General features: G+C 46.2%; 1 protein-coding gene across 6 annotated transcripts in view; it reads left to right on the top strand.

Moving 5' to 3' along the window:
* The window catches only part of GCH1 (GTP cyclohydrolase 1), a 37,771-nt gene extending 24,002 nt beyond the window's left edge, over positions 1–13,769 (top strand). For all 6 annotated transcript variants that reach the window (XM_063948387.1, XM_063948386.1, XM_063948389.1 and 3 more), the window contains exons 5-7: positions 851–882; positions 5,201–5,285; positions 12,502–13,769. In XM_063948387.1, the coding sequence (XP_063804457.1) occupies positions 851–882; positions 5,201–5,285; positions 12,502–12,628 (244 nt within the window). In that variant the 3' untranslated portion in view covers positions 12,629–13,769. The remainder of the gene's footprint in view (positions 1–850; positions 883–5,200; positions 5,286–12,501) is intronic.
* Positions 13,770–14,665: the final 896 nt, after the last annotated feature.

Raw genomic sequence — 14,665 nt, 5'->3', positions numbered from 1 at the left:
TTTGTTATTTATCATGTCCCCCCTGTCACCTTCCCAAATAATCTGACAGGTACCATAACCCATTCAGAGACATTTTTAGGTAAAGGTCATGCTGTACTATGCAGCACCCTCTGGCAATATTATCTGTATGGTTTGAGCTTTGGGGAATGTTCTGGTTATGAATTGACCTGGTTGGGAAGAATACACTGTGCTGGGTTACACTGTACAGCAGATTCTCAGTGCATCCCTTTTTACAGTGGACTTAAATGATGATTTAAATCCATTATTCCCCAGAGAGGACAATTTAAATGCAGTTTCTGAGTCTGGACTTACTCAGCCGCTGCGATCACTTCAGTCTTTTTGGTCTCAGAATTGACGTCAGACACCCGCCCTGCAAACGATTGGACACGCCTGCGTTTTTCCAAACACTCCCAGAAAACGCCCTCTTCCTATCAGTCTCCTTTCGATCGGCTGTGCGAATGGATTCTGCGTAAGATCCATTCCGAGACCGGACAGGCTGAAGTGATCGCAGCGTCTGAGTAAGTTCTGGGCAACTCAGAAACTGCACAAAACTTTTTGTACCGCTCGGCTGCACAGGCGATCGCACACTTGCAAAGCGAAAATACACTCCCCAGTGGGCGGCGACTATCTGATCGCAGTGCTGCAAAAAATAGCTAGTGAGCGATCAACTTGGAATGACCCCCTTAATCCCCTGCTGTGTTGTTCTGTCTGTATGGTATTGCAGCTGAGAACATTAGATGAAGGGCTGATGGTAATAAACCATGGTGTGCCTAGGCGCAGCAGAGAAGGCAAGATAAGTGTGGACCCATCTGTAACTAACCTTTGTTTCTTTTTCTTTTTTTTTCTAAAGGATTGTGGAAATCTATAGCCGGCGGCTGCAAGGTAAGGGCTGGACACTGTGTTTAATTGCTTTTGACATCCCTAATACACTGGCAGCCAGTCACTCAGTTGTTCTAAATATCACCGGCCCATGGATAGCGACATACAGTGTGTCCGTGTGTGTATAGTGAGTCAGACAGAATCGTCTTATGATAAAGGTCACCATTGCTGCCGCTGCAGAGTATCTCGCAGTATATTACCTAGTGCGGACGCGGCGTCTTCTGCTGCAATGCCCTTTATGTGGACATGAATTATTCCGACAACTGCCCTTTACATAATGACTGGGTACAGGCGCACTAGTAAAGATCACGGGGGCTTATGGGAAGGTCCCGCTGTTGCACGCAGTCAGCCCGGGTGCCATTATTGTAAAGGTTTAGGTAACTTTCTGTTATCGCATGTCATCCCCTGTATGCCTCTGACCCCCACAAAGTTTTACGCTGGACGGGGATTGGATCATTTGTAGCCAAACAGATCATTGGAATGCTGACAGCGGCATAAAGTATTTTATGAGATGAGATAACAGATTTTGTGACGGCTAGCAGAAGTGCAAAAAATCCTATATTATAAGAGGCTAGCGCTGCTCCTCACCTCTAAGGGGAGAATTCAAGTGTTTTCAGCGCCGGCGGCCACTAGATGGCACCCAATGGAGCCATTCAAGCCGGTGATGACATTACTGTTCCGTCATTTTGAAAGGCTGAGAACTATTCTGAATTACAGTATAACCTCAGAAACAATTAGGATTTTTATTGTTGTAAAAAACAAATCATATATATTTAAAAAAAACAACAACAACAACAACAACAACAACAACAACAACAACAACAGTACAGAGCGTAACGGGGGCTCCCAACCGCCCCATCCCCCCCCCCAACAGTGGGTGAATTGGCGGCACACTGTCCAAAAAGAGTAATTGTCCCGAAAAATTGGGACGGTAGGAAAGTATGCATGATGTGAGGTGGAGAATGGAAGCAGCAGGAAGCCACAGACTGAGAGTTATATAGTGGGAGGAGCAGGGTCCCCAGCAGCACAGAGTATATCAGGAGATGAGTGATGTGTCAGTGAGAACAGGGCTGCATGTGACAGGGGCAGTGACATGATGTGAGGAGGGGAATGGAGGCAGCAGGAAGCCGCAGACTGAGAGTTATATAGTGGAAGGAGCAGGGTCCCCAGCAGCACAGAGCATATCAGGAGATGAGTGATGTGTCAGTGAGGACAGGGCAGCATGTGACAGGGGCAGTGACATGATGTGAGGAGGGGAATGGAGGCAGCAGGAATCCACAGACTGAGAGTTATATAGTGGGAGGAGCAGTGTCCCCAGCAGCACAGAGGATATCAGGAGATTAGTGATGTGTCAGTGAGGACAGGGCTGCATGTGACAGGGGCAGTGACATGATGTGAGGAGGGGAATGGAGGCAGCAGGAAGTCACAGACTGAGAGTTATATAGTGGGAGGAGCAGGGTACCCCAGCAGCACAGAGTATATCAGGAGATGAGTGATGTGTCAGTGAGGACAGGGCTGCATATGACAGGGGCAGTGACATGATGTGAGGAGGGGAATGGAGGCAGCAGGAAGCCACAGACTGAGAGTTATATAGTGGAAGGAGCAGGGTCCCCAGCAACACAGAGTATATCAGGAGATGAGTGATGTGTCAGTGAGGACAGGGCTGCATGTGACAGGGGCAGTGACATGATGTGAGGAGGGGAATGGAGGCAGCAGGAAGCCACAGACTGAGAGTTATATAGTGGAAGGAGCAGGGTCCCCAGCAGCACAGAGTATATCAGGAGATGAGTGATGCGTCAGTGAGGACAGGGCTGCATGTGACAGGAGCAGTGACATGATGTGAGGAGGGGAATGGAGGCAGCAGGAAGCCACAGACTAAGAGTTATATAGTGGGAGGAGCAGGATCCTCAGCAGCACAGAGTATATCAGGAGATGAGTGATGTGTCAGTGAGGACAGGGCTGCATGTGACAGGGGCAGTGACATGATGTGAGGAGGGGAATGGAGGCAGCAGCCACAGACTGAGAGTTATATAGTGGGAGGAGCAGAATCCCCAGCAGCACAGAGGATATCAGGAGATTAGGGATGTGTCAGTGAGGACAGAGCTGCATGTGACAGGGGCAGTGACATGATGTGAGGAGGGGAATGGAGGCAGCAGACACAGACTGAGAGTTATATAGTGTGAAGAGCAGGGTTCCTGGCAGCACAGAGTATATCAGGAGATGAGTGATGTGTCAGTGAGGACAGGGCTGCATGTGATAGGGGCAGTGACATGATGTGAGGAGGGGAATGGAGGCAGCAGGAAGCCACAGACTGAGAGTTATATAGTGGGAGGAGCAGGGTCCCAGCAGCACAGAGTATATCAGGAGATGAGTGATGCGTCAGTGAGGACAGGGCTGCATGTGACAGGAGCAGTGACATGATGTGAGGAGGGGAATGGAGGTAGCAGGAAGCCACAGACTGAGAGTTATATAGTGGGAGGAGCAGGGTTCCCCAGCAGCACAGAGTATATCAGGAGATGAGTGATATGTCAGTAAGGACAGAGCTGCACGTGACAGGGGCAGTGACATGATGTGAGGTGGAGAATGGAGGCAGCAGGAAGCCACAGACTGAGAGTTATATAGTGGGAGGAGCAGGATCCCTGGCAGCACAGAGTATATCAGGAGATGAGTGATGTGTCAGTGAGGACAGGGCTGCATGTGACAGGGGCAGTGACATGATGTGAGGAGGGGAATGGAGGCAGCAGGAAGCCACAGACTGAGAGTTATATAGTGGAAGGAGCAGGGTCCCCAGCAGCACAGAGTATATCAGGGGATGAGTGATGTGTCAGTGAGGACAGGGCTGCATGTGACAGGGGCAGTGACATGATGTGAGGAGGGAAATGGAGGCAGCAGCCACAGACTGAGAGTTATATAGTGGGAGGAGCAGAATCCCCAGCAGCACAGAGGATATCAGGAGATGAGTGATGTGTCAGTGAGGACAGAGCTGCATGTGACAGGGGCAGTGACATGATGTGAGGAGGGGAATGGAGGCAGCAGACACAGACTGAGAGTTATATAGTGTGAAGAGCAGGGTTCCTGGCAGCACAGAGTATATCAGGAGATGAGTGATGTGTCAGTGAGGACAGGGCTGCATGTGACAGGGGCAGTGACATGATGTGAGGAGGGAATGGAGGCAGCAGGAAGCCACAGACTGAGAGTTATATAGTGGGAGGAGCAGGGTCCCCACCAGCACAGAGTATATCAGGAGATGAGTGATATGTCAGTGAGGACTGGGCTGCATGTGACAGGGGCAGTGACATGATGTGAGGAGGGGAATGGAGGCAGCAGGAAGTCACAGACTGAGAGTTATATAGTGGGAGGAGCAGGGTCCCCAGCAGCACAGAGTATATCAGGAGATGAGTGATGTGTCAGTGAGGACAGAGCTACATGTGACAGGGGCAGTGACATGATGTGAGGAGGGGAATGGAGGCAGCAGGAAGCCACAGACTGAGAGTTATATAGTGGGAGGAGCAGGGTCCCCAGCAGCACAGAGTGTATCAGGAGAGGAGTGATGTGTTAGTGAGGACAGGGCTGCATGTGACAGGTGCAGTGACATGATGTGAGGAGGGGAATGGAGGCAGTAGAAAGCCACAGACTGAGAGTTATATAATGGGAGGAGCAGGGTTCCCGGCAGCATAATCCTAATGTTGTGTGGCAGTTGTGGTGACAGACGCAATTTATATGACATTAAGTTTGTACATTTTAACTTGTTTATATATTTTATCATACCTCACTAAAGTTGCCTGGACCATGAAAGAATCAGAAAGTGGGTGTGGCAGTGTGGGTGTGATTGGGGTGTGATTTGCAAGAACAATAGGTGGGGTTTCTGTTGTATTGTATTAGGTTGGACAATTTACTCATAAACCAACATTAGAGTCTGCAATGCTACATAACAGGCATAGGGAAATTGTCTTAAACATGTTTCCCTTTCTACTTTATGGAATTACAGTATATGGATGATATATTTCCAGCTATCCTGTATTTTGATGGACACCATCACATGTTTGCTCAATCACAAAATCTCTGGGCCATGGAGCTCACGCTCTGTAAAGGCTATGCAAGTGCAATTCTCCCTGTTAAAGCAACACTGCCTGTAATACAAAGTACAAGTCACACCTGACACAATTTTGCTAAGACGCAGAAGAAGTGAAGTGTCATGTATTTGATCCCTTTCTTTTCGGAGACATTATTTTGACTGATAGAACAGAAATACGTAGAACATGTGACGTATCAGGTTGGGGATTTAGCACAAATCACATTGTTATTCTTATGTCATCAACAGTGCAGGAACGCCTTACTAAACAGATCGCCATTGCGATTACAGAAGCCTTAAAGCCTGCCGGAGTGGGAGTGGTCATCGAGGCTACGTAAGTCTGGCTGTCTCTTTATTTCTATCCCCTGAATGAGATGTCGGCATTTAGGGGTCTATTCATGAAGCAGTGAAAAGAGTGGAGAAGTTGCCAATGGCAACCAATCAGTGTTCAGGTAACATTTATAAAGTGCATTCTATAAAATTATACGTAGCAGCTGATTGGTTGCCATGGTCAACTTCTCCTCTGGCTCACTTCTCCACACTGTTCACTGCTTCATATAAAGACCCCGTAATATCTAACCGACGTTGCATAATGTTTCCAAATTCACAAGGCATTCCCGCTACGCTGGCCACGAGTGCAAGCATTATGGATAACGTATAGTGTAACGAACTCGCCCGACGATACACAGATGATATCGCAGACCCGATGTGCTTTGCGAACCCAAGTGCTGGTAGTGATAACTATCCATCCAAACTGAGAGGTGTTGGAGATTGGGCGTTCATACCCACAGTCACTGAGCTCCGCCCCTTTCTATTGGATTGCAGAGAGGGACCCCAATCTGTTCCCCTGGCCCCTGCAGAGCAGATACACAACCTGAAATCGCCTATGTGCAGTATCACTGCCGGGAGAAACAATGCGGATACCACTGAGTATTGCTCCAGTGACTTTAGGTCATGAATATGAATTGATCCCACTTCACAATCAGGTTCTCCTTCCAATAGGACGGAGCGGGGGTCAGTGGGCAAATGCCATCTGAAGATGGCAGTTGTTCCTGCAGGCAAGGACTGAAAATTCTCAGAAGACTTATGCTGGGCATACATTATACAATTATCTGTCCAATCAGCCGAATAACTGCGGATCACCCAGAAACCTGTACAGTCAGGGGCGTAACTACAACTTTGTGGGCCTTATAGCAAAATTTGGTTAGGGCTCCCATTCTACATAGAGGGGAGGTACAGGGTGACACACACACACACACACACACACACACACACACACACACACACACACACACTGGGGGTGCAACGTGTCACAAACACACAGGGGCTGGGGGTGTACTGTGGGTCATACATGAGGGGGTAGGGGGGTACAGGGTGTCATACACAGGGGTATGGGTTTTACAGGGGGTCACACTCTGGAGGGCGGGGGGGTCCGTGGATACAGTGGGTCACAAACAGGAGGCGGTAGGAGGGTACAGGGGATCACACACCGGGGGTGGGGTGGGGGGTTAGGAGGGTACAGAAGGTCACAAACGGGAAAACGGTATGGGTGCACAGGCAGGGCCGGATTAAGCCTTAGGGGTGCCTGGGGCACTTTAGACAGGGGGGTCCTGATGGAAGGGGGGGGGGGGGGCTGTATATAAGATTGTGCATACCTCCCAACATGACCTAACTTCCCTCTTAATATATGGTTGGCGTCACCTGTGTTGAACTATTTAATTGATGAGAAAGGTGTTTCAACACAGGTAATAGCAATCATAAATTAAGAAGGAAGTCCAGGTAGAGAGCATTTTGTCCCTCCTGGAATGGGTCGGGTTGGGATGTATGGATTGTGTATATTAAATTTAGCCGAACGGTGTATATTAGATTTTTACCATTAGTTTAATAATGCCTGGGTACTGTTTATAGCTCCACCTAATTGAAAGAGAACTATTTTATAAAATGTTCTTGTAGTTGAACAATTAAACAACCTTAAAACACACATAGAAAAATAAAATCTATAAGTTATCTTGTCACATGCAAAAATATAATCAGCCTCTGTACTTACACACTGGGACTGGACTCAGGAGGACTCTGTGTGTGTGTATAATATATGTGTGTCTTTAGACCCTAATTCATAGCAAGTTACATAGGACTCTAACACCCAGGTGTCGAGAGAGCTGTACGTGACCCACCCTCCTATCTCTCCTCTGATTGGGAAGCTCCATTTATAGTTCATGAAATCTGATATTCCTGTGTCTCTGTCTGCATTGCATTCTGTCCTGCTCACATTCTGGCTGTTTCATGTCAGTGTGCTTTGGCCGGGGAGCCCCCAGACAGAGGAGAGCCCTGGGTACAGTATGCCCTGCATCCCCTGGCTATGGTTACAGGGGGTCACACACTGGGTGGGGGTTAGGGGGTACAGTGATCTCCGGTCACTCACCGCTCTGTGCTCCAATCCACATCGGGGTGAGCTGCACCACAATGTAATGCCCCCCCCCCCCACACTCTAGTGCATCCACATTATACCACACTGCAGTGCCCACACGTTATACCACACTGTAATGCCCACATATTATACCACACTGCAGTGCCCACGCGTTATGCCGCACTGTAATGCCCACACATTATACCACACTGCAGTCACCACACATTATGCCGCACTGTAATGCCCACACATTATACCACACTGCAGTCCCCACACATTATTCCGCACTGTAATACCCACACATTATACCACACTGCAGTCCCCACACGTTATGCCGCACTGTAATGCCCACACATTATACCACACTGCAGTCCCCACACATTATTCCGCACTGTAATAACCACACATTATGCCACACTGTAATACCCTCACATTATGCCACACTGTAATACCCACATATTATACCACACTGTTATGCCCACACATTATGCCACACTGTAATGCCCACACATTATACCACACTGTTATGCCCTCACATTATACCACACTGTAATACCCACACATTATACCACACTGTAATACCCTCACATTATGCCACACTGTAATACCCACACATTATACCACAATGTAATACCCACACATTATACCACAATGTAATACCCTCACATTATGCCACACTGTAATACCCACACATTATACCACACTGTAATGCTCCACATTATACCACACTGTAATACCCACACATTATACCACACTGTAATACCCTCACATTATGCCACACTGTAATGTCCACATATTATGCCACACTGTAATGCCCACACATTATGCCACACTGTAATACCCACACATTATACCACACTGTAATGTCCACACATTATACCACACTGTAATACCCGCACATTATACCACACTGTAATACCCACACATTATACCACACTGTAATGCCCTCACATTATACCACACTGTAATGTCCACACATTATACCACACTGTAATACCCACACATTATACCACACTGTAATACCCGCACATTATACCACACTGTAATTTCCACACATTATACCACACTGTAATACCCACACATTATACCACACTGTAATACCCGCACATTATACCACACTGTAATACCCACACATTATACCACACTGTAATACCCACACATTATACCACACTGTAATACCCTCACATTATACTACACTGTATTACCCACACATTATACCACACTGTAATACCCACACATTATACCACACTGTAATACCTATACATTATGCCACACTGTAATACCCACACATTATACCACACTGTAATACCCTCACATTATACCACACTGTAATACCTATACATTATACCACACTGTAATACCCGCACATTATACCACACTGTAATACCCACACATTATACCACACTGTAATACCCGCACATTATACCACACTGTAATACCCTCACATTATACTACACTGTATTACCCACACATTATACCACACTGTAATACCCGCACATTATACCACACTGTAATACCCACACATTATACCACACTGTAATACCCACACATTATGCCACACTGTATTACCCTCACATTATACTACACTGTATTACCCTCACATTATACTACACTGTATTACCCACACATTATACCACACTGTAATACCTATACATTATGCCACACTGTATTACCCTCACATTATACTACACTGTATTACCCACACATTATACCACACTGTAATACCTATACATTATGCCACACTGTAATGTCCACACATTATGCCACACTGTAATGCCCACACATTATGCCATACTGTAATACCCACACATTATACCACACTGTAATGCCCACACATTATACCACACTGTAGTGCCCACGCATTATACCACACTGTAATGTCCACACATCATACCACACTGTAATACCCACACATTATACCACACTGTAATACCCACACATTATACCACACTGTAATACCCACACATTATACCACACTGTAATACCCTCACATTATACTACACTGTATTACCCACGCATTATACCACACTGTAATACCCACACATTATACCACACTGCAATAGCCACACATTATACCACACTGTAATACGCACACATTATACCACACTGTAATACCCACACATTATACCACACTGTAATACCCACACATTATACCACACTGTAATACCCGCACATTATACCACACTGTAATACCCACACATTATACCACACCGTAATACCCGCACATTATACCACACTGTAATACCCACACATTATAACACACTGTAATACCCTCACATTATACCACACTGTAATACCCACACATTATACCACACTGTAATACCCGCACATTATACCACACTGTAATACCCGCACATAGTACCACACTGTAATACCCGCACATTATACCACACTGTAATACCCTCACATTATACCACACTGTAATACCCGCACATTATACCACACTGTAATACCCTCACATTATACCACACTGTAATACCTATACATTATACCACACTGTAATACCCGCACATTATACCACACTGTAATACCCACACATTATACCACACTGTAATACCCGCACATTATACCACACTGTAATACCCTCACATTATACTACACTGTATTACCCACACATTATACCACACTGTAATACCCGCACATTATACCACACTGTAATACCCACACATTATACCACACTGTAATACCCACACATTATGCCACACTGTATTACCCTCACATTATACTACACTGTATTACCCTCACATTATACTACACTGTATTACCCACACATTATACCACACTGTAATACCTATACATTATGCCACACTGTATTACCCTCACATTATACTACACTGTATTACCCACACATTATACCACACTGTAATACCTATACATTATGCCACACTGTAATGTCCACACATTATGCCACACTGTAATGTCCACACATTATACCACACTGTAATGCCCACACATTATGCCATACTGTAATACCCACACATTATACCACACTGTAATGCCCACACATTATACCACACTGTAGTGCCCACGCATTATACCACACTGTAATGTCCACACATCATACCACACTGTAATACCCACACATTATACCACACTGTAATACCCACACATTATACCACACTGTAATACCCACACATTATACCACACTGTAATACCCTCACATTATACTACACTGTATTACCCACGCATTATACCACACTGTAATACCCACACATTATACCACACTGTAATAGCCACACATTATACCACACTGTAATACGCACACATTATACCACACTGTAATACCCGCACATTATACCACACTGTAATACCCACACATTATACCACACCGTAATACCCGCACATTATACCACACTGTAATACCCACACATTATAACACACTGTAATACCCTCACATTATACCACACTGTAATACCCACACATTATAACACACTGTAATACCCGCACATTATACCACACTGTAATACCCGCACATAGTACCACACTGTAATACCCGCACATTATACCACACTGTAATACCCTCACATTATACCACACTGTAATACCCGCACATTGGCCCTCATTCCGAGTTGTTCGCTCTGTATTTTTCATCGCATCGCAGTGAAAATCCGCTTAGTACGCATGCGCAATGTTCGCACTGCGACTGCGCCAAGTAACTTTACTATGAAGAAAGTATTTTTACTCACGGCTTTTTCATCGCTCCGGCGATCGTAATGTGATTGACAGGAAATGGGTGTTACTGGGCGGAAACACGGCGTTTCAGGGGCGTGTGGCTGAAAACGCTACCGTTTCCGGAAAAAACGCAGGAGTGGCCGGGGAAACGGTGGGAGTGCCTGGGCGAACGCTGGGTGTGTTTGTGACGTCAACCAGGAACGACAAGCACTGAACTGATCGCACAGGCAGAGTAAGTCTGAAGCTACTCTGAAACTGCTAAGTAGTTAGTAATCGCAATATTGCGAATACATCGGTCGCAATTTTAAGAAGCTAAGATTCACTCCCAGTAGGCGGCGGCTTAGCGTGTGTAACTCTGCTAAATTTGCCTTGCGACCGATCAACTCGGAATGAGGGCCATTATACCACACTGTAATACCCTCACATTATACCACACTGTAGTGTCCACACATTATACCACACTGTAATACCCGCACATTATACCACACTGTAATTCCCACACATTATACCACACTGTAGTGTCCACACATTATACAGCACTGTAATACCCGCACATTATACCACACTGTAATACCCACACATTATACCACACTGTAATACCCTCACATTATACCACACTGTAATACCCGCACATTATACCACACTGTAATACCCACACATTATACCACACTGTAATACCCACACATTATACCACACTGTAATACCCGCACATTATACCACACTGTAATACCCGCACACTTGTGTGTACGCACAGCAGGCAGTTACAGCCTCAGAGTGAGTCACTCCCAAGAGGCTGCGGCTGATCTCCATGGTCAGAGGAGCATGTGACGGGCTCCTCCAATCAGAGCTCAGCACATGCTCCTCTGACCCCTCAGCGCAGTCTCATGAGAGTTATTGCCCAGTAGTGCACTGCCCCAACCGGACCATCCCATTACCTGCCCGCAGCCGCCGCCGGATAATTTCTACTGGGGGGCAGTGACAGGGGGCAGGGGGTGCTCTTGGCCCTTTAGTCAGTCCGGGCCCCATAGCAGCTGCATCCCCTGCACCCACAGTAGAAACACCACTGTGTAAGGTGTATTAGAGCCACCGGCCACATTATCAGTAATGTCTGCTGCTGTGACAGAGTATGCCCAGCATTACATATGAACAATTTGACAGGTATTCTATAAGTTAACTACAACATTGTTTCAATGGGTTGGGTTTGATTTGCCGGCGGTTGGGAAGCCAGCGGTCAGAATACCGGCCGCGACATCCCGGAAATCGTAATCCAGACAGGGGAAGGTAAGTATACTCCCCCCCCCCCAGCCCCTTAACCCTCCCTCCTCGTAGCCTAACCTTAAACCCCCCCTCCCTTGCTGCCTAACCCTTGGCGGTGGTGCCTAAACTTCTCTTTAAAAGGTGCTATAGCATATGTGATACCCATGCATGTTCCAGATGTATATAACAATCGATGTTGTCTTGTTGTGTTTAGACATATGTGTATGGTAATGAGAGGGGTCCAGAAAATGAACAGCAAGACTGTGACCAGCACTATGCTTGGCGTATTCCGAGAGGACCCCAAAACCAGAGAAGAATTCCTGACGCTCATCAAGAACTAATTCCAGTGCCAAAAAGAGTCCGACGTTTACTGTAGAGATTGTGCCGCCTGCTGGACCTGTCTGTCCGTGTCTACATCTGGTTAAACCGCCTTCGCTTAGTCTATTGTACAACCACGTCTAGGGAAACCGTGATTCATAATAAGCGTTTTTGTGTAATGTTTAAGTGTTTCGGTGTTTACATTTCTGAGGTGACCTATCAGAGGAGGGCCGGTAACTAGATCAGGTGGGGGGAAGGGGGGGGGGCAAACACAAGTATATATGGGAGGTGCAGCCTCACTCATCCACATGTTTACATTAAACTGGTCTCATTTGGAGGGCACTATCGACTATCTGCTAGCTGCTGTACCCATCTGCTGGATAATCTTGACGGTTCCAATTCCCCTTTCCGTGATGCCCACAGGGGTGAATGTGCTGTGCGATTTCTTGTATGGCCAACTGCTGAGGCCTCAGACATGATCCGTGGCATGAGAAACCTACAGGTGAGGCAAAGCCTCCATAGTGGAGCAGTGGTGGGTAAGGAAAGGCCTTCACAGAGAGTTGAAGCTCTAACAACAGTTAATATGATGGATAACAGCCCCACCTCTCTCATCAATATAGCCAGAAGCCACATAGGGGGGCAATTGCCAGTCCTCACCTTTAAAGTACTGGTATGTGAACAGTGTTTGAGGGAAAATCTCATCCATGGAAAATAATTTTAGCTGAAAGCACAGCGAGCCTTTTCATTCCAGTCATACATGTGTATATGCACAGCTGTGAGGTAAATACGTTCAGCAGACATCTCCGAAGAGCCAGTGCGTACTGTATCTCATAGCTAGTTGATGTCTCTGTGACCTATCACATGTTCCGAGCCTCACTACTTTATTGTTCTGCTTAAACAAACACGTCAGGACATTTATCATCTTAAGTAATTCCCTCACTTTATCATTGCCATAAACGCAGACAACGCCCCGCCGCTGTTACAGTGACTTGGTGAATTTGTTGGCAGAAATATTTTTGTCAAATCGCAAAATGGCCGGCTCCACTTTGCAACCAAACACAAAATGGCCAGTACGACTGTGCAACCAACCACAAAATGGCCAGTACCACTGTGCAACCAACCACAAAATGGCCAGTTCCACTGTGCAACCAACCACAAAATGGCCAGTTCCACTGTGCAACCAACCACAAAATGGCCAGTTCCACTGTGCAACCAACCACAAAATGGCCAGTACCACTGTGCAACCAACCACAAAATGGCCAGTTCCACTGTGCAACCAACCACAAAATGGCCAGTTCCACTGTGCAACCAACCACAAAATGGCCAGTTCCACTGTGCAACCAACCACAAAATGGCCAGTTCCACTGTGCAACCAACCACAAAATGGCCAGTTCCACTGTGCAACCATCGACAAAATGGCCAGTACCACTGTGCAACCAAACACAAAATGGGTAGTTCCACTGTGCAAACAACCACAAAATGGTTACTTCTACAGTGCAACCAACCACAAATGGCCAGTTCCACTGTGCAAACAACAACAAAATGGCTACGTTCCCAGAGTGCGAGAAAGCAACAGTATAACAGTTTGTGCTTGTAACAGGGCAATATGAAGAGATGGATTTAAAAAAAAAAGACAAAACCAAAAAATACATTTGTCATTTCAGCAATTAAGGGTGGAATTCAATTGCCCACAGTGATTTACCGTGGTCTAATTAATCCCTCAGGGCTATACAATTAGCCATGAAGCGGTGGAAGCTATTTTCAGGGATTATTGGGGTTATTCAGAGTAACCAAAAAGTTAGCTGCACTGCAGGTGGGGCAGATGTAACATGTGCAGAGAGAGTTAGATTTGGGTGGGGTGTGTTAAAATTGAAATCTAAATTGCAGTGTAAAAATAAAGCAGACAGTATTTACCAGGCACAGAAACAATATAACCCACCCAAATCTAACTCTCTCTGCACATGTTACATCTGCCCCACCTGCAGTGCACATGGTTTTGGCCAATTGCTAACATTTTTGGTTTGCTATCAATTCTGAATAACCCCTTTTGCCAGATTACT

Source organism: Pseudophryne corroboree, chromosome 12, assembly GCF_028390025.1.
Source record: "Pseudophryne corroboree isolate aPseCor3 chromosome 12, aPseCor3.hap2, whole genome shotgun sequence".
NCBI lineage: Eukaryota > Metazoa > Chordata > Amphibia > Anura > Myobatrachidae > Pseudophryne > Pseudophryne corroboree.
The sequence above is the reverse complement of the archived record's forward strand: the minus strand, read 5'-3'. Positions and strand labels throughout refer to the sequence as shown.